General features: G+C 42.8%; 1 protein-coding gene across 8 annotated transcripts in view; it reads left to right on the forward strand.

The window, feature by feature from the left end:
• pard3ab (par-3 family cell polarity regulator alpha, b) overlaps window positions 1-26,279 on the forward strand; it is a 132,662-nt gene that overhangs the window by 39,508 nt on the left and 66,875 nt on the right. For 6 of the 8 annotated variants that reach the window (XM_086042563.1, XM_086042567.1, XM_086042565.1 and 3 more), the window contains exons 3-8: window positions 2,903-3,092; window positions 5,461-5,651; window positions 5,738-5,881; window positions 17,717-17,814; window positions 21,581-21,664; window positions 24,139-24,264. In XM_086042563.1, the coding sequence (XP_085898689.1) occupies window positions 2,903-3,092; window positions 5,461-5,651; window positions 5,738-5,881; window positions 17,717-17,814; window positions 21,581-21,664; window positions 24,139-24,264 (833 nt within the window). The remainder of the gene's footprint in view (window positions 1-2,902; window positions 3,093-5,460; window positions 5,652-5,737; window positions 5,882-17,716; window positions 17,815-21,580; window positions 21,665-24,138; window positions 24,265-26,279) is intronic. The other 2 variants (XM_086042568.1, XM_086042569.1) reach the window with 2 other exon arrangements.

Here is a 26,279-nt window from a genome sequence, read left to right on the forward strand (position 1 = left end):
CAATACCAAGGACATAGTATTGTGACATAGTTCCATCTAGCTTTGACATTTTTATCTTTTTAATTATTTTTTTTTTAAAGATGTGTAAATTAAAGAGCTTAAAAGGTTTCTAAAGTGCCTATGTTATGTAGCTGTGATAAACCCCACAAATAGTTCACTTAATAGTGTTGTTTTGTTTTGTTTTGTTTTGTTGTTTATTAACTGTGGACATTGTTGCAGTATTGAGGCAACTACAAGTCATCGTATTAATCTTGTCTGCGAGCGAGTTTCCCCCAAATGCTATTAAGCGTTGGCGTGCGGATCGGACGACTTAATTAAATGAATATATCAATGCTCTCGCCACCATCTGCGTTTTTTTTTTTTTTAACATTAGTGCTGCCGCCTGCGACGTGTTGATTAAGTCTGCGCAAAAACAGGTAATTGAAGCACATGAGCTAAATATAGGGAGGCAGCACGATTAGCGATGCTGGCGCATGATGCATGGCACTCGTTAGTGACGCCACCGCTAGCCTTGCCGCCCACATTCCGGGTCATTACGGGGGAATGCCGCTCTATTGGCACCAGTCTCACTTTTCCTCTTAAAGCGCTCAACTTTTGGATTGTTATTAAGGGACTTTATTAAGTATAAAACCCCATCTGTAAGAGTGTAAATATAATGTATCGTAGCATTTTTAGATTCTATGTAAATGTTTAAAGCTGGCTGGTAAAACGTTGTAATAGTATATCATGTAGCAAACCTCACCTCGAGTACCACTTTTAGTTTTATTGTCATCATTAGCATTCTCCTCTTTAGCTTAGCTTCACTGACAAGGCTGTATGTCCGCAGAAAAAGCTGAAACGAAAACAAAAACATGGACATGGAGGCAAAGTTGAACAAGTGTTCTACTTTTCATGATTCCATATTGCTTTGTCCATTTTTTCCCCAATTGTTTCTCTTCCTTGTTTTGCCAGTAACACTTTCTCCATTAGCTTAGCATCATTCATACGCTCTATATGGACCAAAAAAGGTTAAAAAAAAAAGAAACATGGACGTGGATGCGAAGTACATCCGCTGAAGCCTAGCTACAATATCAAGGTTTCATTGGTTTCTGACTTGATGACTTTTCCTTCTTTTCTCGAGGTATTGGACCGTAGAGGTTCAGGTTTTATTATCAGTGGAACTCTAGATGACTTATTATTGGATGATTGACACTCCTTTCCTCCATTGTCTGCAATCCAAGCTGATTTTCTGAAGAGGACAGAAAACAGCACGTCTGCTTTCCTGACGCAGGATCTTGTCTTCAAGTGGAGTTACACAAGTTGACAATGAACATTTAGCAACAGCTTACATAAACAGTGAACCCGAGCGAGTGTGTCGCGGTTTCTGGCGTCTACAGGCGGTCCTGTCAGGAAAATGTATTTTGTAAGAAGGGGAAAGTTTGAAAGTCTGCTCCTCAGCTATGTTGGGACAACAGTGTTTAGATTATGCAGCTGTGCTTGTCAAAGTGATTCTTGTATTGTTTTACATTAGTCTCTTTGACACAGAGAGAGACCACAAACGTGGCCGATTGGAGCCAAAACTGCATTTTTTCTTCTGTGCCTTTTACCTAGGTCTAGTGAAGGTGCGGTACTTTGACTTGGAACGCACCAATCCAAGTTGGTATTTTTACCTTTCACACATAACAGAGGGGGGGAGGCGACTGGAAGCTGGGCTATGACCCCTCAAGCCGAGGAAATGTCTTTGTTCACTTTAGTAACATTTGCACAGAATGGCATTTGAGGGGGCAGTCGTGTTTTTTTTTTTCACAAAGCACTCTGGTGGCTAATTGTGCCCCCTGAAACGTCCCCCCCATTTCAGACAAACTTCACTGATTACTCACTAATAGCAAGCATATGCAGTGTGTGTGTGCGCGCGTGCGTGTGTGTGTGTGTTGTGTCTGTAAGTTGGCCTTTACTCAGCTACTTAATGAGGTAAGAGCCGGGAGTTCTCATCAGGTCACGCCCACAGTTTGTATCCTGCACACAAACGCGTATACACCCCCCCCCCCCCCCCACACACACAGACCTTGCACCTTTTATTAGCCTCATTACATCCACCTTCAGCTGACTCCAGCTCTAATGTGAAGTTCAAATGTGTGCCTATTTACGGCCCTAATGGGAAGAATGGGTCTTGACGTGTGTGTACATACAGTATGTCTGCGTGTACATGGGTGTGCATGTGCGTGCCCGCCAACCAATTTGTGTGTGCACGTGTTGTTTTAACCGGAGCTTGTCCAACTTGCTATTGAAGTGCTAATGTGAAGTGAACCTTTAATATGCTGGAAACGTCAACAAATACAATGGTCATTTGTGCTTGTTTGTTATATACCAGCATGTATGTGATGTTTGGGGAACATTAACATGGCCAAGTAAAAAATGGGGATTTTGTTTTTCCTTAGCATTTTGATAAAACATTCCCACAGATCCCTCTACTGTGGGGCCTTTTGTTGCCATATGACAGGTTTTAGGGGGTTTTGACAAGACTAGCTGCAACTCGTATTTTCCCCAGCGGAGGCAGTGCGTCACCACCAAGCCATCCTATTAAACTTTAGTAGTGACTACCTACAGGCACGCAACAACTATTTGGATTCAAGTTAATTTTACATATCGTCGCTGTAATGTGAAAAACACTTATCTCCATTTTTTTTTCATTTTCTTATTTTTACATGAAACATGCTTCCGCGTTACAGACATCGCATTAAAGTGAAGATTAAAAAAATTTCCACAATTGGAGATCCGTGTTTTTCACAGGACAGCAATGATATGTCCCCTTTCTAGTAGCATTTTAGCATTGTTAATATGCAAGTGCAAAAAAATATATATATGATGCAAGATATATATGGTACAATATCCCCTTTATCGCTGTCCTCTGTGTCCCCTGCAGTTGATCGCCATCTACGACGAGCAGGAGCCCCACCATGGTGGCGATGGTACCAGCGCCAGTTCCACGGGCACCCAGAGCCCAGACCTATTTGCCACCGTGGACCTAGTCACGGGTAGTGGCGGCGCCTCGGCCTTTCAACCCTACCAGGCGGCCAGCGAGATTGAAGTCACGCCATCGGCTCTGCGTACTAGTAAGCCTGATTTGGGTCAAATGTTTTCTATGATCCCTTTCACCCGTGCGTCACTGAAAAAAAGAACCAAAAAATAAAAATTTGAATGTTATTTTAGTATGGAAAATGACATTCTATAATGTTATGCAAAAAATTGATTTAATTTAATTAAATAGAATGTAGGCGGCACGGTGGTCGACTGGTTAGCACGTCCGCCTCACAGTTCAGAGGTCGTGGGTTCGATCCCGGCTCCGGCCTCCCTGTGTGGAGTTTGCATGTTCTCCCCGTGCCTGCGTGGGTTTTCTCCGGGTGCTCCGGTTTCCTCCCACAGTCCAAAACACATGCATGGTAAGTTGATCGGACTGTCTAAATTGCCCCTAGGTGTGATTGTGAGTGCGGATATTTGTCTCTGTGTGCCCTGCGATTGGCTGGCAACCAATTCAGGGTGTCCCCCGCCTACTGCCCAAAGACAGCTGGGATAGGCTCCAGCACGCCCCACGACCCTTGTGAGGATAAGTGGTATAGATAATGGATGGATGGATAAATAGAATGTAAATAATTAAACGTAAAAGAATTCGCACATTGTTTGTGCATCTTGGCCACTGGGGGCAGTATAATAGTCATTCATACACAGTACTTGCGGTAATATAGTTTTTCGCAGAGGATAAAGAATATTTGCGAGTATTGTTAAATTGTCTTGATGTTTTGCACACCGTTAGTGTTCAACTATCCATTCCTTAAAGCTCTGTAACACTGTTGCATAGATGCTATTCTTTAGATTATGGTGTTTCAATTAAGTGTTCACACTAAACTAGCGACTTAAGGCTAGGTTATTTGGTTGTTTTGAATACACAAGTATTTCTTTGATGTTTACTTTGACAGTAAACTTAAACTTGGAGTGGCTCTAAACAGAAGCTGCTTTGTGACAATTTTTCACTTTGACAAACTTTGTTTTTTGTGACGTAAATTGAGTTCATTGTCACGATACAGGGCTCAGATCTAAAATTTTTGCTCGCAAGTCAAAGCAAAGCCGAGCCATGCCAAAACTCCGCCTCCTAACTCAGTGGCTTCCTGGTCCCACGCTCCCGAGTGCCCCACTTCGTGCGCTTGACACTGAGTCTTTTGCCTCTCGTGTTTATAAAAATCCTCGCTGGTTTATGTGCTCAAAATGAAGACGGTTCATGACACTTCATCCTGTCAACAAGACATTTTTCTCCTTCACTTTACATGTGTGGTCCGCCAGAGCCAACCCTCTAATTTTTGAGTGTCTTCAAAAACAAAAACAATGAATTGAGCGTCATGTATGGTGTGGGTAGTGCTGCCGTTTATTGGCAGGCGTATTGTTTGGACCTGGGCCTCCCACACGGAGCAACTTTTAAACAGCGTGATTAGTTTTAATGGAAGGCTCTTCCCTCCCTCGCACTGTTGTTGTTCCCACACTGTTGAGCCGAGTCCAGCCCGCCGCCTCGTTAGCCGCAGTCCCCCGCGGTGGCTTGCCGTTGATTAATTGACTTCATCAGGCACTTGAGTCGGAGTCGCAGAGTTAGCTTATCAGATTTTGGCGTCACGCACGCTTCCACCATTTGTTTCTTTTTTTTTTTTTTGTTCCGAGGTTTATGATAATTAATTATGATAATGTCCTTTCATGAAGTTTTGAGTAATTGTTGCATATCATGCACAGTCCCTACATAATTGGCATAGCTCACTTTGAGTTGAATGTCTTTTTTCATCTTTCATTTCGACACATAGCAACTAGCAGCATATGCACTGTCCCCGCGTAACGGCATATTTTACGCCAGTGCAGTGCCTCTGTTGGTAGATTTTTGCAGATTTTGGGTCAAACTTTCTCCCCCCCATCTCATTTCATTTTGAGGCTTTGTCACAAGCAGTATGTCATGCACTGCCCCAGTACAATGTTGACATCGTTAAAGCACCTGTATTTGTCGTCTGATTTTTGTTAATTTTTCCATCTTGCCACATTTGGAGACAAAGCAGCAAGCAACACACAACGCACTTTCGCCGCATAATTACATAGATCATGTGACACCAGTGCAGTACCACTATTTGCTGTCAGATTAGTGTAAATTTTGGGTTGAGTGTTTTGAATCATTTCGAGGCAAAGCAGCATATCATGCGACATGGCTGTCCCTAGCATTTTGAGGTAGCCCTTGTGATACCATAATTTGTCAGTTTTTGCTTATTTTTTGTAAAATTAGCATATGGTGTTGTATTTTGTCTCATTTCGTTTTGAGATTAAGCAGCAAGCAACATGGGTCAGAGGTTTACTTTTTTTGTCTTGTTTCGAGTTACAGCAACAAGCAGCATATCATACAAACATGCAATTTTAAAAAAATAGTGTTTTCAAATTATTTTTCTTTTTCCTATAAAGACATGCCCCTGCACGTCCGGCGCAGCAGCGACCCCGCCTTGCTGTGTCTCAATGGGCCGTTCGGTGGCGGCGGTGAGTCGCGAGCCCAAGCGGAAGAACCGCCGTCGCGGAAGAACCCGACCCGATGGTCCACCACCGCCGGCTTCCTAAAAGCCCGCCACGCCTCGGCCACCAATAGCCTGGAGAGGAAGGTTAGAGCAACACGCCCTCATAGCGTCCAAATGAGCATATATTATATACAGCGTATATATATTTTTCTTTTTTCTCTCTGCTTCAGGGTAAAGGCTTGGACACATACCGCAGCCTGCCAAGGGATGCCGGGACGTGGGCCAATCAGAGAGACTTTCAGAGGGAGACAGCACGCTCGTCCCTCAGCGCCAATCACCCCATGGTGGACCGATGGCTGGAGAGGCAGGAACAGGTATGTTTGCAGTCGATTGGCGTGTGGCACTAACAGAGACCAGTGAAAGTTCTATCATGGAGTTAGTGGCACTGAAGCCACACGTTGATATAATTTTTTTTTTTATTTTGATATGTGCTTCCAAGCCGCCGATTCATTCATAAGCTGAGGTTGCCTACACTACATCAGAAAAGAGCGTGTGCGAACTTGAGGGTGTACGGCGATACTCTTCAATCTGTGCAGTTCGATAGACAAATTAGATGATGTTAAATTGTTCACAGTTTTAGATGTTAACACTATGGATCTGTAAAGAAAAAAAAATCTATGTGGAAGCTGATGCAAGTTAACCCATTAAAGCCTGAAGCCCCTTGTGAGACATCTCTCTAAAACCTATGGTCGTCTTTGGAGTCACCTTTGAAAACCTCAAAACCTATTCTCCACCTACAAAATAATGAATATCTCAGCCCCTATAGCAGACAGAACCATAATTCCAAAAGAATTAAAGAGCTTAGACATGTGACTTTAACACAGGCAGAATGTATTATTATTTAATGTTTCAATCGAAGATGTAAAAATGTGTCAGTGCAAGAGAAGCACTATTTTAATTTTTTAAAAATCGAGTGGTAATTACCATCCTCTATTCTGTTACAAAGACGTCAATATCGTCATTGTCTGGATCTGTGGCAACAAAGCAAATCCCCCAAAATGAAGAACAAACAAAAAGCCAAAATGTTTTTGCACAATGCCATTTTCATTTGCTTTTTCTGTAAGCAAACAGGGAAAAAATCTATTATAATCAGAAAATATTTTTTGGGGGTAAAAAAAAATGACGGGCTTGCCGAAGGTTAAGTTAATTAGGACAAAAATGTTAAATAACATTTTATTAATTACATGGATAGTTCTTTGTGTTTGTAATACTTAAGATACCACCATGCTCCAATCAAATCATTTCTTTCTGCATTTATGATTCATTCATGCCAGTGAAATAGAATTCATCTCCTCTTACTGTTTGTTTTAAAAAGTCTTACTGCACATAAAATCGTACACTACATCGTAAAATCACAAAGTTTGTCACGCTCGACTCCATCCGTTGCGTTCGTTTGATTTAACACGTCAAGGTCGGCCAAACGGAGCAGCAGAAGTCTTGTGCTCTTGTACAATTAGCGTTGAAAGATGTCGAACAGGTAGGGTGGGTCGCCATGGCAACAGCGAGCCTTCACCGCCACTGCGGAAAAATGTATTATATATAATTTATAGATGCACACATATAAATATATAAAAGTGTGTGTGTGTGTGTGGCTTAGTCCTTGAAAACCTCACCATGGTTTTGTTATTTTGCTTTATTCAAGTGAACTTACAGTACACACAAGCATATGTCATGCATATGTCAAGTGTAGTCGCCTTGTTGGATTAACTGCGCGTGAGTGTGCGTGAGTGCGTGTGTGTCCTGGGCTATTAGGGAGCAACGCGGTTATCTGTCATGGCGGGCCGGCGAGGGGAGGCGGCGCTCAACTCACCAGGGATGTTGTTAGAATGACGCACTGAAGGCCGGCTGCGCACGCACGTGCACGCGCACCCCCTCACACAGACACACACACACACACACACACACGCACACCTGTGGGGACTGCAAGGCTAGACAGTGCAATACTCCACATGCACACATATTGATCACGGACGTGCAGGTTCGCACACGGCCAAAAGCACCAGAGACGTGTGTGCGTGTGTGTGCGCGCGCGCGCGCGTGCTTTCATGTACGCAGACGGCCTTCAGCGTGTCATTCTAATACACACAAGTACACAAACACACACACACACAGGCTTGTTAGGAGAGTGGTGTGCATGTGTGTGTCCCTCAGGTGCATCTTTAGCATTCAGAGCGCTCATAAATCACAACCAGGGCCATGTTCAACTTGTGTGTGTGTGTGGAGGGTGATGAGGCGTGGGGGGATGAATTGATTTTACACATACATACGAACATGTGTGTGCAGGAGTATAAGCACATGTCTGATTTTGTGTGAGTGAGACCAGCAGGTGCTGTTGGAACCTTTGAAGTGACTCAAGTGTCTCTCTATTAGTATGTGTATTGATTTATGAATGTATGAATGTGTGTGTGCGTCACAGTCCTCCTTTGTGTGTATGTGTGCGTGTTAGTAGTGTGATCATGTGTGTTTATGCGTATTCGTTTGTTGAGTGTGCGTGCATGTGTGCATTGATTTTATTAGCTTGTGCGTGTGTGTGAATTGATTTTCTTACTGTGTATCTGTTCGTGCGTGTATTGATTTTATTGAAGTGTGTATGTTTGTGTGAATCTGCAAGTGTGTGTGATAATAGTGTGCGTTTGTGTTTCTGTGAGTATGTGATTATAGTGCGGTTGAGTCTGCGGGTGTGTGTGTGTGTGTGATTGAATGCATCCGTGTCCAGCAGGTGCTGCTGTGGATCTTTGTGACCTGTGTGTGCGTGCGCGTGTGTGTGCGCTTTGATTTTGTGTGTTTGTCTCAATCCCTCCTTGTGTGTACTACTGTGTCCATTGCTGTGTGTGTGTATGAATACGTGTACGTCCATGTGAAGGGATTTTATTCCTGACATACCCAGGCAAACATCTGTATAAGTGTGTGGCCAGTAGGTGCTGCTGTGTAGCTTTGATGTGACTCAAATTTGTGTGTATTTGCGTGTGCACGTGTGTGTGTGTGTGTGTGTATTTGGTGAGCACAGTTTGAATGAACATCTCTCCCGATTAGTTGTGTATGTGTGTGTGTACGTGTGTTATGTTGTTTTGTGTGCGGAATTGTGAAGGTGATGCAAGTGCGCAGCCACCGTGTTGCATGGAAGGCCGCATTCGTGACTCCCGCAGGCTTGTTTGCGTCTCGCCGCCAGACGACCCGTCGCTCACTCCGTGTTTGTTTGCGCTTTTGCAATTATTCACGTTGCCGGGAAGCCACCAGCCCAATGGAGATTGCATCTTCTAAACAAATAAACTGCACTGCAAGTGGATTATAATCTTATTTGTTTCATTTCACATTCATTTTCCCTGTAGCCATAATAGAATGAATCTGACGCAGAGCTTAAACTTTTAAAGAGGACATGCATTTTTTTTTTTTCGCCATATTTTTTCGAGAGGAGGCAGCGTTTCGCCACCAAACCGACTTATTGTCGTTGATCGTGAACCTTACCTTTGAGTATGGATTTCGCTAAGATTTTAGTTAGTTCTTTGGTCATCAAATAATTTTCCCTCTTTAGCCTACTTAGCATGCAGGATAGTGGCCCTCCAGGACCCTCGCAATTTTAACTGTTACCCCGTGTAAGTTTATGGGCACACAAAAATAGACTTAAAAATACATTTGTTTTGTTATGATTGAATTCCAGATTGTTTTTGACTATTACACTATATTTCACGTAGCGTCTTAAGATTGAATACCTTAATATTTGAACCATTGATCTCATAAAGCTTCTAATAGTTGTGGTTTAATATTCAGTTATTTTCACAAGGATTATTCATCTTGGAAAGCCGTTAACGGGCGCTCTGCTGCGCTCTGCTGCGCTCTGTTCGTCATCTTTGATCTTGAGGTTTTGATGTGATGAAGTGCCGGGAGACACACCTCTTGCCAGCTGTGAACGTCTCGACCCACCTCGGAGACACGAGGAGGAGATCAAACTGTCGCTTTTCCTGAGGGAGCGCACTCTACTCCCTTACCTCGGGGCTCCTCCAACACCTTAGGGTGCAAGATACACACACAAAAACTGTAATTCAACTCTTAATTAGACCCCTAACACACCTGATCCACTCCAAAGCAGATGGCATCCATAAAAAAAAAAAAAAAAAGTCATAATCCACCTGTTTGGATTTTAAAGAAGTGAGTTTGTTGGAATGCTGTGTTTAAAAAGATAGTAAAGCTCATGTTCCTCATAATGGCTTTTATTTCCAGACATGCAAACACATTAGAAATGATTGTGTTCCGTACAAAAAACACAAACTATTTAAAAAATGTATATTAGATGCGTTATTGCTTCACCAAAGTGTGGAAAAATGAGTAAGCTGTTCAAATACAAAAGCGGTGTCTCGCACGGTGCTCTCCCCGATATCATATCTAGTTGTCTAAATAAGTTTTTCAAAAACTGCTTCACACATGTGTTGCAGAGTACTTGGAGTCCAGACTGTCTAGGACCATTTGGACTAAATGCCAAAATTCTTGATCTGTTACACTCTAATTTTGAGGAAGTACCCATTTAGCAGTGTGTCAGTATTTGTCTTCGATTTTAATTCTAGTCACCCGTTCTGAAAACTGCTTCAAAGCTGTGCTGCATGGAGTTAAGACGACTATTCCAGTCTTCAACCATTTGGACTACATGCCAACATTCTTGATCATGATCTAATTGTGAGATTTCTTTTTCATTTCAAGCCACAGCAAGGAAACTACAGATGTAAAAATAAAAAAAATCTGATCCAAAATTCTTGCGGTAAGTGATTTCACTCCCGCCAGCAAATTATCTGTAATCAATATATTCCAAATGTCGTTTCTGAAAACTGCTTCTGTGTTGCACAGAGTCCGCCGTCTTCTGGCTAACTGCTTTTCCAACCCAGTATCATTTTGCACGACCTGCCAAAGTTCTCAAGTTTTCTAACTCTGAGGAATAATTTGTTCCTTTCAACCGCATGAGCTCTTAACGAATCCTCCATCTTAGCCCCCATCAAATTAACTCCAATCAACGCAACTGGATCCATCAGTTCCTGTCATATAATGTAAATCTGACGAAAAAAACGTTCATCTGTTGACTTAATGTCTGCCGTCTTGATTCTTCTGTGTCCATATGGCCCACATATGGAAACCGAAATTTCCGCTCTTACCCTTTTTCCTGGATCGTTTCCCTCCTCGCGCCACCTGCGTCGCGTCTGACAAAGTTTGAGGAGTCGAGCTGAGTCCGTCTGTGTTTTGGTCGCCAGCCGACGTCAATGCTGGACCCGAACCCTGGCTGATTGCGACAGACCCGACAGCCCGTCGCGAGCCGCACAAGGGGGACGCACTCGCGCATATGGTAGCACCTCTAGTTCCAAGTTACCCTGGTAACAAATCTACTCGAACTCCATAAGTGAAGGAAATCAGGTGGATTGATATGTTTTCTTTTCTTGGAATTATGTTGAAACGTTGCCAATTCATGCTCTGGCTTCTGGCTAATTAGTAGGTTAACTCACACTGACATTTGCAGTTGAGCCACGCACAATATACAGTATATTTGAAAGCGAATACTAGCCAGTGTTGACAAAAAAATGAAAACATACAGTAGAACCTTGCCTTCCCATTGTTTTTCAGATTTCCAAAACCATTTTTCTCAAAGGAAATAATGATGATGATGATAATGATCTGATGCAAGGCTCAACAATGAGCTTGTATGAGCAATGTTTTGTCAAGTGTAAAACACACAAGTTACCTGCTGTAAACATTAAAAGATTAAAACAAAGACATTGCAGTGCCGCCATCTACAGCGATCTGTTCTTCAGTACAGCGTGTTCCATGCCTACCCGTTGGAAAACGTACTTGACCTCATTAGACCTCAATGGCAGTGAACGGTTGGATTCCAGTTGATGACTGGAAATGTAATGGCAGGGAATGAGCAATGTAAAACAATCAATCATACACGAAATTAAAGAGTTGACGATTTATGTCGTGACTTAGACATTCCTTATGGAACTCCGTGGTATTTCTTTCCAGCTTTCTGTTGCTTTCATTGGGTATTGTCGTGTTTCCTACCACTCAAAAACCTTTCTGCTTTCATGTTTCTGTGAAAGCAATACGCTGAAAGCCCAAATAACCCTGACATTCTCTGAGTTGTCTTTGTGAGTTTTCACAGATTCGCAACTATTCAAGCATTAGCAAAAGCTCCTGCAAATTCGTCCGTTTGGTGGAAGTTGGTTATCTTGTGAGTGAGGAACAACAAGAAACTTTTAATGGGATTATACTATTGATGCAGATGATGTCACTTTGCTACCAAGCAGTCGTCTTTTATGCTATAGGCGGATATATGAGCAGGGACGTATGATGGACGTCGTCACAAATTAGACGTGAAATAATCTTTTGAAACGTCAACACTGTGGCAGCGTGACAAACTGTCAAAGTGATGTATTGACCGTGAACGTCAGACCGTCTGCCTCTCATTACTTAAGTGTCTTCAAGGCAACGGGAATTGATGTGTGTGTGTGTGTGTGTGTGTGTGTGTGTGTGTGTGTGTGTGATTGCATGTCTGTGTGTATGCGCGCATAATTGAAAACATTTAAGAGTCACATGAGACAAATGACTGGGTGCTTATGCCAAAGTTTCTTCTTCCAAAACTTTTAAATAGCTTTAGTTGGTATCACTAACTGACATCAGTCAGTTCAAATGCCCCTGACGTTGAACAACTAACGAAATAACAAACTAATTGCTTTGCTAGCAAGCTAACTCTTGAGCTACATTAATTGTGAAACGCAGTGGAGCCACTGAAGTTATAACGCTGCTGAATTTGTATAACCAATTAACAAAGTAACTCTTGAGCTATATGTTAATCGTGAAACTATGTGGAACTTCAGACGTTAAATTCAATTCATTGTAAACACAGCGGAATCGCTAGTTAAAACGCTTCAGATGTTATACGAAAACCGACTAACTGATTTCAACCGACCACCTAACTAATCCCACCAGTTAACCATTTACATACCTCAGTGTGTGTGTGTGGCTGTGCGTGCGTGCAAGTACGTGTGTGGGGGAGGCTTAAAGTTTATAGCGGTGCATGTCGGCGCATGCATGCACATCCATTTATATGTGTCAATGTGGTCAAAGTTCCAGGAACTGCGCGCGGGCTGCACTTCATTAAAGTGCAGCATCACTCTCAGATGCAAACACAGACACACACACAGTGGGGGCACTTTATTTAGTGCGAAAGATAGGGAGGACAGACCTCAATGGATTCAGGTATTAATCTTTAATGAGCCTTGGGGCCACAGCGCCGCCTGCCCGCCTGCCCGCCTGACCGCCTTTCCTCCCCTGCATAGGAAACAAACAATGACTTATGTGGGAAAAAATAGAAAATACTCCTCATACTTGCCCGCCTCCTCCAAACGGCGCTATGAATTATTCACATCTGCTCGGCTGGACCCCACCTCCCAGTGACGGGAACCAGAGAAGTCTGTGCGCTCTAAAAACAGTTGGGTTAAAAATAACACAATTTGGGGTAAAACATTGACCGATCTCTACTTGGGTCAATTTGACCCAACTTTCCGGATTGTTTTTGCAGAAATCAATGTAAAAAAATTGTAGTTTTGTCCAAAAGAATCTCAAAAATTGGTTATTTTGTACAAAACAACACAAGGTGGGTCAAATGGACCCAATTAGTGGATCGGTCCATATTTTACTCCAAATTGTGTTATTTTTAACCCAATTGTTTTAGAGTGTACGCTGCAGTTGGTGAAATGTGGCCACCTGTCAATCAAACCACCATCACATCCAGTTATTGCTAATGTTTATTTTGGGGTCCAATTTATCTAGGACAACATATGAAAGTGGCCAAAAGGAATTGACTTACTAAGAAGACACAATGCACGTTTTTGAGACAACAAACATGCACTTCAATCGGACATTTGGTGGCTGGATAAGTGGACGTGACCCATTATTAGCTTGTTGCAGATGTTTACCAACACGGTCTGGTTTTGTCAGTTAATAAGGTGAGCAGGAAGGGCTGATAGACGTCACCTTCTAGTAACTTCAAACACCTAATAATGTAAATACTGTGGTCCCCCCATATGCAAATAGCTGTGGGGTTTTAAATGTATTTTTGGGGGAAAATGTACTCGATTGAAGTAAGCAGCATCAGATGAAGAAGATATGTACATTTACAGTGTAACAGGAGTCATGGTTTGGATACACCATTAAATGGTTGGATTCCATCTGACGAATATCACGGTAGTTAATGATTCACAGGGTAAACTTTCAGCTCTCTTTGCGGTCTTTACCAGGTCTTTGTCTGACTGAAAATCTGCTTTACGGACTACCGCAACCCCAAGTTTGTCTGGGTCTGAGGCTGACCAAAAATCGGGTTCATGGAAGTGTAATGCTCTGCATGTATCTCAACTTCACATATAACTCAGCTAGTATTGACAGTATATTGTTGTGAAATCAATCGAATTGTGTCTAAGTGTGCTCCCTCCCTCTTCATCATTGGCTTCCATTCCCTTGTATTGTTTTTCATCTAGCCGCCGCTATGTTTGCACTCCCGACTGCCGAGTGCATCTGTCAGCTTGCCGCCAGATCCTCGCTGATGGCGCGTACTGAAAGGAAAGGAGTGATGATGAAATGTTGGGAGCGTCACGCGATGAAAGCCGTCTTGTTTGGCCTTTCGAGGAGATAGCGCAGCCGCTCCCACGCTTGCTCCCCGGCCCGAGAAATTGAGTCGTGGTTTTTTGAGGGTTTTTTTCACGTGGAGCTCTTTGTTTTCAAATGTTCATGAATAGTAATATCACACTAGGAGCTTTCCGTATTCATAAGTAAACTGTCCTTTGATGAAACAGACTTCAGTAGATCTTCAGTACTTCAAGGCTTTGACTTTAAATCACTCAAGGAAAAATCAGGTAGTTTTCTTTTTTCTCCATTGTTTGGGAGTACAGTACAGTAATAAGTGTTTTTCTCCGTACGATCGCACCAGTTGCCTGCCATTACAGTGATTGTATGATAATCAGTATTTAAAAATCATTTTTGATATATGACTATTCAAGTGAAAAATGGGACATTTTTTTTAATTAAATGGTCATCAAAATGTTAATCGATCATGAAAATACACTTAAGCCCAACATACGATGATATGATACTGTAAAAACATTACAAAAGCAATAACTGGACAGATTTTAGCACCAGAAATGTTTTCCTAGTCGTCTTTGTATGTTGTACATTGGGTGTCTTACCATATTTAAGTGAACTTTTGCCGTGCACACTAAATCTGTAATAAAACTTTTGCAGTGGTGCCTGGAAATAAGTTTAATTCGTTCGCTACCACCCTTATAACTCAAAATAACGCATGACATATAGACAAAGGACGACAACTGCTACTGCTGCTCAATAAGATGCAATGTGGTTTTTGCAGAGGATAAAGAATATATGTCTGAGAGTATTGTGATATATTGTACACAGATGTGTTGCTCCATTGTTTGTGTTGAAATAGCTGTTTCTTAAAGTGTTATAACACAGCTACTTGTCAATGCCAATCGTTAGTACGCCTATGCCGTTTTCCATTATGTGTTAGCATTAAGCTAGCGGTTGCATTCCTAAGGCAATGTTTTTTTGGTTGATTGACATACACAACAAAATTCTCTGTTTACTTTTAGAATAAGCTTCATTTGGGAGTGGCATTAAACAACTTGAAGCCTCTCTGTTGATGAATTGTTTACTACATGCTAAACTGCTGCTTATTGGGTGGTGAGTTCAGTTTGCTGCCACAATTTAGTGCTTGTATCTCAAGTTTGCACTTGCAAGTCAAAGTAAATAAAAGTCACCTGAACAACGGATCAGGTCAAGAAAAAAACTCCTCTAGGTCATGTCTTTGGTATCTCAAGGCACAATTGTACTGAAAACACTTGTACTCGCTACCTACGTACCAGAATCTATACTCTGATTTCTGTTCCTCACAGTACTTGTAGTTTTTATTTGAAACGTTCATTAATTTCCCTTAAAAATTGTGATCTTTCAAAAATGAAAGGTTAGACATCCTGAAGGAACAGATTACGCAGAATTTCCGCTGATCCGGTTATCGCGCTCCCTGCGAGGGTGCCTTCAGCAGCGGTCTGAACAGGCGAAGAGATGAAGAAGAAACGACGGCGAAAGCCTCCTGCGGGCGGCCCCAAAGTGTCATGGCAACCATGCGGTGCTACTAGCACAAGACCCATTTTCATACTGATGAGGTCTATGCTCTCGGGTGGAGCCATCCACTTTTAATGATCGCTTCTTTATCTTATCACTCGCCTACTGCTGCTGACCAGTGTGTGCGTGTGCCAGTGCGTTTGCATGTGTAGACACATGTGTGTTAAAATTGATACGCAGCACAGAGCAGAAGGCAATGTAATATTGAAGTCCATGAATTTTTATTGGTGTTGAAGACCTCCTCCTGTCTGCTCCTCCTGGTGCCGTCCTGTTAGCTATAACCTGATGCAATGCATTGGAATGTTCCACTAGGCCTGGATGACATGGCCCAAAAAATTCAATGTCAGATTTTTTTGTTCCCTTTCACAAAAATGAATCCCACAAAACCTCCGTTGCTTATATAAAATGCAAAGGATGAACAAAATTCACAACAAATGTTACTTTTTTTTGCCCCCATTAGGATAGAATAATAGAATAAAATATTATCTTTACCGATACTGTAAAACTATGTTGAAATGTGAAGAAGTGCTTTTTTGGTGGGAGGATAAAAAGATCTCTTTTTATCAAAACTTTTATGTAAACATCATCCTGAATAAATTAACATTTAAAATGTTAACAGGGGTTTTCCTTGCTCAGATTGAGGCAGAGGTGGTATCATTCTGACCATGCGCCATGGCGTGACCGTATTCTGAAAATTCAATTTACTCGCTTTCTTTTACAGGGAACATACTTTAAGTTAAGAGTTCCAATATGAATGACTATTATCAATTTTTTAAATGTTAACGGCAAAGAGCCACATTATACATATGAGCGCACATAAAATACATATGAGCTCACAAGATATGCTATCTTACTCTGTACTTGTGCTGGTTTTGCTGTTTTGTTTTTGTCGTTTTTTTTGTGGCGTTGTCATTACATTCAACAAACACTGCTAAAACATCATATGTAGAACTTCATATTTTTGTTACGATCTGGTTTTTTTTTCCCCTCACATTTTAAAAGTGAACTTGGTAGGCAACTCTACTCGACGTTTTTTTCCCCTCGATCTCATTTGCGTCAAAGTGCATGCGTGAGATGCGCGTAGCTGGTACCTCGCTTGCCGAATGTCATCTGTTCATTCGCCGTGTTCAGACAAGCCCTTCATCAGACTCGCAACAGCGTGCCCATATTTGGAAGTGCTGATTTAGCAGCCGACCAGGAAGTAAAAAGTGAGGCTTTTCCTACTGACTTACAGAATGTATCCTTCATTGTTACAAAAGAAAGCACAGTCTTTGCTCATTTAAAAAAAGTAAAATCAAGAGGTGACAAGATGTATCCTTCGGTGTTAATACAGTAAAGCACTTTTTTTTTCAAGGCTTCTTCCATCGTCCTCATGCCGAGACTTGTAAATAAGTCCGCCAAAATAGCAGTAAATCGCTTGCCAGCCCCTCTCCTTTTGGAAATACTTTCTGAAGTCACAACGGCGCCGCCGTAAAGTCGAATGTTTCAATCCGAGGGGATTTGCCGTCGCCGGCAACAGAGTATGCATAGCGCCGCCCAGCAACGTTCCATTCTGTGGTGCCGCCCCTCACCACATACACATGAATGGGGTTGACAATGGCACGCTGCATGTTCAGAGCGAAAAGAGCCACTTGAAACCCGGCAAAGAACCGCATGTGGCGAGACGCGGGTTAGCCTGATTTACCACTTACATAGTGGCGAACGCTGCAACTGCAGTTAAAATACGTTGCTGCCGCAGAGGGAAATCACTCGTGCTGTGTTGAGCAATATCTATCGTTCTGGCTGGAGGCGGGCACACAAATAGCTGGAGATGAGCGCCTCTCAATTTTGAATGTAGGAAAAACCCTGGTTAAACAATTTAACATACAGGGAACGGAAAAGTGAAGAAAATGTGTGGTCAGGACAAGAGTATTCGGACACGTGTTTATGGTAAAAGCAATTGTTTCTGACTAGCCAACTTTTTGTCTGTTTGGTTGCAGGAGGACGAGGCAAGAGAGCAAGAAAATAGCCGGATCGAGCCGGTGGGCCGAGCAGATTCGTGTTTGGACCACACCGCTACCGCTGTCAGGTCTCTTGAGTGAGTGTCCAACTTCCCGTCACCTTTTCCAAGGACACTCATTGCTTGATACAAAAAAATATACACCACTCACAAGCTTTGGTGTGAAATTGGTCATGGCCATTGGCAGAGATGGGCACTTTATCCTATTTTGCCGGTCCGTCCTCCATCCGCGACCTGGGCACCCTTCTGTCATCGTCCGTCCAGCCTTACTCATAAAAATAATCATCCTCCGACCCCATCCGTCCTTGTCCTTTTAAAGCGCTTCTGTCCTTACATTCCGTGCATGACGCTTTCATAAACATTATTTAAAGCTCATTAGCTGGCTAATTTCATATTCACTTCCACTTACTGTCTGGGAGTATTGTGAGTGGATTTCATTGTTTACAACTGTTTAAGTGTCACCCAAGATAGAATTTAGCTGCCAACACAAGCACTGTCGATCACCAGACTACGGGGCCCGCCGTGAGACATCACCAGAATATTTAAGATTGCGTTATAACGCAATAGTATTGCAAAACGTTTGCGTTATAACGCATACAATTTTCAGTTTTGTGTTATTTTGCAATAAAAATAATCATTGCAAAATAACGCATTATTTTAGGAGGAGAACGAAAGACTTCGACTTCCAGGTCGTAGCTTTAAGTGTACGGCGGCTCTTGCATCAACATGAATGACGGCTTAGAGAGATTTTTACGCTCTAGAGATGTCCCAGACAAGGATGTACTTCACAGACAAAAGGGATAAGGTGAATGTTAACAGTTCACAAAACAAAATTGATATCCAACTTTTTCCTTGTCAGTGAAATGTAATGGACATCCTGTGGCATTTGGTATTACATGTGTTGAACCACTAGATCTCAGACTATGTTACTGGGAACACACCTGAAAAAGAAAAAGGACTCCAGTGTTGTGCAGTCTTTAATAAAGGTGGCTCCTTGGTATCGCAGAAGAGAACAGTGTCTTCTTTTTAAAGGAACACAACACATCCAGCGGTACTTGACCCAGTTGTTAGGGATGATTACAGGAACTGACGAAAACCCACTTCCGTCCTTGCTTAGTCCGTCCTTTATTAAAACCTTCTCGTCCTCCGTCCACAAATTGGGCCGACAGTTTCGTGACAGAATGCTCATCTCTGGCGATTGGCTGGCGACCAATTCAGGGTGCACACTGCCTCTCTTCCAAAAACAACTGGGATCGGCTCCAGCAGGATCAGCTGTTCAAAGAATGGATGAATGAATGAAATTGAGTTGGCTGTAAGGTTATAATGCGTTTTAAGTTCAGCATGCAATTCACTCCTGAGCCCAATAACCCAAAGTTTTTGTGAGTGGTGTAATATCTTATTTGGAGCACACTAGCAAAACAACTCTTGGAAACTGACGCAATATAGCAAAAGTCATTTTCAAGCCTGTCACTCTTGAGTGTGCCCAAAAGCGCCACGGAAGCTCCCACACACTCCTCCACTCTGCCGCCAATGTTATTGGCAAGCGTGTGTGGTTATGTTCCTCGTTCCTCCACTTTGATATGCAGGTATGCTATTGCTGTTATTATTACTCTTCCTACGCCTCCTGCTTGTCAACAAGGCACCCCCCAAACTAATCACAGTTATTGTTTCAAAGCAGCGAGGCGGCCGGATGATGTTTTGTAGCGTTCGGCTGCAAACGCGATCACTGGTTTTTCATCATTTTGGCAGCTTTAAGATAAGATAAGATAAGATAAGAATGCCTTTATTGATCCCACAGTGGGGAAATTTTCGTTGTTACAGTAGCAAAGATATAGGTCACACAGGGGCGGCGGCATAATGTCGCCATTAATGTATAACATTGACGGCAAACATTTAGAATCAAACCTATGTAGATATACGCAGTAACATGTGTATATACACGTGTATACACACCAACCTACATCTACATAAAAAATATGAGGAACACTCATTTCGGCCTGTACATAGTACAGAGGAAAAAATACTCTAAGTGACAGTGCTGCAGTGCTGTAGTGAAATGTAAGGAACAGCCTTGGATAAAAATAAAACTAGACTAACAGTAGTGGGGAATGTTGAGTATTGCACGGTATTACAGTAGTGGGGAATATTGGGTATTGCACGATACGAGCTCAGGTGCAGGACTGCACAATTGCACTAATGACCGCCAGTTTGTAGAGACTACACAATGTTCTTGTTAAAGAGTCTGACAGCAGCAGGCAAGAAGGAACGGCGGAATCTCTCCTTTGCACAGCGAGGGTGTAACAGTCTGTCACTGAAGGTGCTATGGAGTGCTGTTAGGGTGCCCTGGAGGGGGTGGTCCGGGTTGCCCAGCATTGATGACAGCTTGGCCAACATCCTCCTGTCCCCCACCGAGTCCACAGAGTCCAGGGAGCAGCCCAGGACAGAGCCGGCCCTCTTGACCAGTTTGTCCAGCCGCTTCTTGTCCCGGGCCGAGACTTTAGTGCAGATAGATCAAATGGACACCTACATGCAGTGAAAAGTTAACAAAAGAAGTATCTGGTCACCAACAAGGAAATGCAAATGAAGAAAATGTGTTTGGACAAAAGACTATGTTTAGAAAATTTGGGGTTCAGGCAAAACTATTGGGACACCTATAAAGTGGAAAGTGAAGAAAATGTGGATTGTGGACAAATGTGTTGGGGCACTTACAGGAGGTGACCTACATCAAGTGAAAACTCATTTGAACAAAAGCACTTGGACACGTACACGGAGTGAAAAGGCAAGAAAAAGAACATGTAATTGTCTAAAATGCAGGGAACAAGCAAAGGACTTTTGTCCAGTTCGTGATTGAATAATAAATTCCCAAGATTTTGCCATGTCCATTTAGTCTTTGTTTAACTAGATAATTGAATTGGCAAAGGTGGGCATTTGACTTCATCCCTCAGCAGGCTGGGTACCCGACCGTTATTCATCAGTCCATTTTTTCAAGCCGAACTGAATTGTAATCATCGGTTTGTCAGTCTTCAGTTAAGTCCGTCGGTCGGTCTGTCATTCCGTCAAAACGGGCAAAACGGGCATCCGTCAGTGACGGACCTTGAGGTCCGTCTGTACTTGACTGTTACCGATGGTCGGTACTTGACTGTTACTGAGGATTATTCTGACGGATGTAAATCGACTTCCGTTAGTGCTTGGCTCATCATTTTTTAAAAGTGTCCCGCCTTTCATCGGTCGTCAGCAAAACAGACATCCCTCAGTGACGGCAGTTTGACGGAATGCCCACCTGTGGGAATTGAGAGCCGGTTGTCATTTACAATGCCAACCTGGAGGCAAATTTTAGGGTTCAATGTCTTGCCCAAAGACACTTTGACAGCCAGGATTCAAACCGCCGACCTTTCTCTCACTGGACAACCCGCTCATCCCTGGTCTAGTGTTCATCACATCATTAACAGGCAGTTGGAGGTTGAAGTGTTGCCAACATGTCTAATTTAAAAATTCGCCTTTTGTAATTAATAATTGTACGGGCAGAAGCCCAGCAAAAGCTAAAAGTGTTGAACCCAGTCCAGAATTCATTTCCAAGTAAACTTTGGAAGGCTTCCAATGGCTTCATTGCGCATAATTATTGTCACACACTTGTTTTATTTAAGTCAGTATCAGGTTTTGGCTTATGTCCATCACATTTTCAGCACCATTTTACTTTCTATGTTTTAATTAGATTTTTCTTCTTTTGTTTTCATTCATGTGTACCTTCATCACATTTCCTCCTTTTTCTGTTTGCCCACATGGTGTCATCTGTCTCACCCCCACTCTTTTCCTTGCCCACCGCTCCGTGCCCGCCTGGTGGCAGAGACCTAATCAAAGTGGTGGAGGTGACAAACGATGGTGGGCCGCTGGGAATCCATGTGGTGCCTTTCAGTGGCAGGGACCGAAGGTAAAAATAATCCCCTCCAGGGGTGGAAGTAGCTTCTTTTAGTTGGAAGACATGTTTAACCTGTTGGGCCCCAAGTTGTTTTAAAGTTGTGGTTGACCCTGAATACATCAAGAATAGCTGTGCAGTTATATCATCACAAACCCTTAGATAATTTAATCCCAGGCTCAGTTATGACTTGTTTTAAACAACTAAAAAAAACAACATTATTTTTCAAATACAGTAGTACACCCCTACATACTTCTGCAGCTCCTGCAGATAAACGCTACGCACGCAGTATAAAATACAGGAAATTCTCACTGTAACCGAGTGTAATCATGCGCTTGCATAACAAATGAATTGGTAGGAAAAAAAGTTTCGGGGGCCTCCGAACGTGCCATTGTATCGTCCACACGTTACCACTCGATGCGTAAATACCCGCCCACATCGTGAAGCCATTTGTCGGTTCGCCGCCATCCATCATAGCGCTTTAACGCCTGCAGGTGACAGTCATATTTCCGCGGGCCTCCCGTCTGCTCCACGGGATTCAAAGGACACACTGAGCACAGCTGGAACAAAGCCGGCTGGGGAGGCATTACCAGGAATTTCACATCTGCTTTGAATATTCCAGAAGAGGCAGCGGAGCCGAAACAAGATCCGCGACTGCAAACTTGTTCAGAGTGGAGATGCTATCGCCTTCTTCACGGGCTGACTCAATCATGCTAAGAGCACACCTTTAACGCACGTTTGCCTGTATTGGGAAAATGTGTGGGCCGGCGTTATTCCAAGATTACGCTTTCATCAAGCGAAGTAGAGGGCCTTCTCCGGCAAATCACATTGCGTTCCCACTCCAATCCAATCAGCCGGAATGTTTCTGAACTCTTACGCCCCCCTGAACTCTGCTACCCTTGCCGTAATCACATTCTCATTCCTATTGAATTAGAAGCCGTTGCCGAGTGTTAAACTGTACAATCTACTCAATTTACAGAGGTGGCACAGGCTCAGAGAGAGAGAAAAAAAAGCCCCTCGAATGCTAGGTCCACAAGAAGACTATTGTGCTTGCCACATATTTTTTGGCTATATAATCCGCCGAGCGCCTTTCTCAGGTGGAGCTAGCCTCTTGCCCTAAACCAGTTTGCCACAGCAGATTACAAGCGTGACGGCTCAGGTGCTTCAGGTTGTCACGGCGTGAATGGCAAAACTCAGCCAGCCAGCCAAAAATTGAATTTTAAGCTATAAACCATCAAAAGGCAAAGATTGTTCTGGCAAATAAGAAATATTCCTTGATGTGAGAAGGGACTAGAGACGTGTTTGTGCCAAGCAGTCCAATTTTGGTGTAAACCATTAAGCAGAAACAACTGGCATTGAAGCCTCGCGCCATAGTGATCCAGTTGATGCCCCCGCTTAGGAATCAGTTTGTGCTCTTCCTATTTCAAGAATATTGACATTAGTGCTACAACAAAATTGTTGCAGGGTTTACGAATAACCCGTCGTTTGTCTTTTGTTTCTGTGATATGCCAAAAATATCCATGGGCCTAAGGGATGTGTTAATAAAACATATATGTTGAAATAAAATGCATAATTAAAATTAAAAATGGCAGTTATAGGGCTGATTTTCAATTTACATTTAAAATTGCATATATAAATATATATAATACGGAAAACCCATTCATGTAAAATAAAACAAAAATAAATAAAAAAATGGACATAAGTGTTTTTCACAGGACAGCAATGATTTGTAAAGTTTAGAGTGGGTCAATTAGAACCGCAACATAAAAATAAAAATGATTGCTCATCTTTAAATCTGTCATTTCATGATCTCAAAAATGCTAAACATGTAGTGCAGTTGTAAAGAAAACATCTTAATTTCATGTTGCATTTAGTGATTTGGATAGATTTGCCTTAAAAGGGAAGTCCAGTCATAAATTTTCTTTATAATATGTTCTATGCAGCCCCACTAGTCTATACACGATATTCTGCTTTAATATTGCGTTCGTGGAATGAAGCAGCAAACTCAGGGGCGGCCATTTTACCTCTTGCTGTCAACTGAAAATGACATCATAGTTACTCAGAGCTCAGGTAACGACCAATCACAGGCAACTTGCAAAGGTCGCATGACTAAACCCAGCAAACAGGTGGGCCATGTTTGCTGGTTACTTAGGTCCTTCGGCACCGTGATGTCAATTTCAGTCGCTAGCAACTGGCAAAATGGCCGTCCCCTCAGATGGATAAAAACGTGTGTTTTTTGCTGCTTGATTCATATTCCACAAACACAACATTAGTCAGCATAGACCTCAATAGAGGTCGATGGCAGTCCATTATTGTCACAAACATTTTGGCTTGACTTCCATTTTATTACATGTCCGAAAGGCTTTTTAGCATCGCCGTTTTATTTTTGGAACAGCCAGGAAACAGCATTGTCTCCAGTACTCCAACCCCAGCCAACTCCAACCCCTCTACTTGAGTTTCATTGACTTTAGCCTGTTGGACCTTTTCAGGACTCTTGGCCTGTTGGTCAAGCGTCTGGAGCGAGGCGGCAAGGCCCAGCAGCAGGCCCTCTTCCAGGAGAATGACTGCATCGTCAGAATCAATAACGGGGACCTGCGCAACATCCGCTTTGAACAGTAAGATGCCTTCTCGAGGCCCCACTGCGGGACTTTTGGATGGCCTTCCTTCATCCCGCTTTTTGCCTCTTTGCTACTGGTTCCTGGTGCCCCAGGCTTGCGCTAAGTGAAGCTTTTCCACTGAACCCTGCAATCCTTTCAGCCTGGATGCCTTTTTAGAAAGCTTGTAGAAAAGGAGACCATCACTTCCTTTTACCACTGATCCTGCTTCTTGCATCATCGGCCCGTCTACCTAAATCCACCTGCATCTTTACATTCCCACATGCTGCGTGGAGGGATGATGTAGTGTGTGCATGTTTGTTGTTTTTATACTTTCATACAAGCAGCTATAATTCAGAGGATGTATATATATATATATACCACAGACAAATACTGCATGCACATACACACACGGTTGCTAATGGGTTTATGGAATCTCAAGAGCCTAAAACATGAGATTTGTATGCCGTTCCGCTTGCAGCGCTCACGCCGTGTCGGGAACATCATCCGAGAATGCTCGTGAATATGCAGGGACTCTTTTTAGGGAAGTTAATCTTGACTGTGGTCGAGTAAAAGATAGTCTCTATTTTAGTGACAGTTGGTGAGTAAACGGGTAAGAATGCTAAAGAAAAAGCTGTCTTTAACATCAAGATTCCATAAAATGGCAGCATCAGAGCCATGAACCAGAACACAGTGGCACGGATTATTAGCATCTGGAGTGACATAGCAAAAAAGTTGTTTGACAGAGACAGTTGCTTTCAACGTAATAGTGTGGGAGAAGTGAGTGTCGGATCCAAATATTCGTCCCTTTTATTTGTATCCCTTTATTCCCTTACTTTTACGACTGTGTATGACTAGAACGTTTGTGAAAGGGACGCCTGTCAGTTCAAGTAGTGAGACTTTTGATGCCACAGGTGCATGCAGATCCTATCTCCGCATGAGCTACTCTACTTATTGTTGTTGTCTGCTACCTCATTTTACAAGTTCATCCTCCCCATGGGAATGCTGCCTAAAAAGGCCTTCTGGAATTTCACAACACATTTTCCCGCGGCGGGAATGCAATAAAAGCCCATATGACGCTTTGGCCACTGGCCTAAAAGTCCTCTCTGGACAAGTCAAAGCGACGTGTGATGGAGGGCAGCAAATGGTGCCAGTGAGGATTTGCTGCTGTCAACATGAGGTTCCTTTTAGGGGTCTTTGCTGTATGATCTCACAGTGAGGAAGGGGCCAAGGGGCGGGGCTCAGTGTAGCTGAGGATTTTCTGAAATGTCCATCCACGCGAGAGGATCAGGAGATGAAGCCATAGGGGTAATAACGAGCTATGTTCAGGTGACCCAAGACAGATGTCAGATGTAGAAAATAATTGACAGGGACAATTGCTTTCAGCGCACAAGAGTCTGAGAATTGAGTGTCAGTTGTTCAACTTATCATCTCACTCAGGCATTTACTGCCATGGTTACTACCTCTGATGCTACCTTGGCATCCTACCAACTACTTTACACACCTCCCAATATACTGACCTATCAACCTACAACCTACTTAACTACTTTTAAGATACTTACCTCACAACTTGTCACAAATCAGTCCCTCCAGGATTTCGCGAAGTTGCGATCGCAACTATGAAAGCAAAACCAAGAAAATCCCTCGAATCTCACTTTCCTGCAACTTTGTTTAAACACTGCAACTTTCCCGCAACAACTAAGTTTTAAAAATGAACTTTTCATGTAAGTTTGGGGGTTATTTTGCCTGAAATGGCTCCGCCAGCGTCCTACTGGAAATGGTAGCAGTAGCTGAATTTACAAAGAAGAAAATCCCTACGTCACATCCTGTTTGCGACGATGGCAAACGTTGACAACATAGGACCATGCAAACCGATATCCGGACCTCAGGCACAAAAGCAGGGGTAAACTATTTTGTTCTAAATTCAGTGTAATAATAGATAGATATAAAAGAAAGTCATCCATCGACAATGCACTTCACAACTGTATCGTTCCAATTACACGAGAAAAGGTTTGAAGGAAACATGCACTCTATAC

The sequence above is a fragment of the Filicampus tigris genome, chromosome 10 (assembly GCF_054856515.1).
Source record: "Filicampus tigris isolate MCC_2025a chromosome 10, RoL_Ftig_1.0, whole genome shotgun sequence".
NCBI lineage: Eukaryota > Metazoa > Chordata > Actinopteri > Syngnathiformes > Syngnathidae > Filicampus > Filicampus tigris.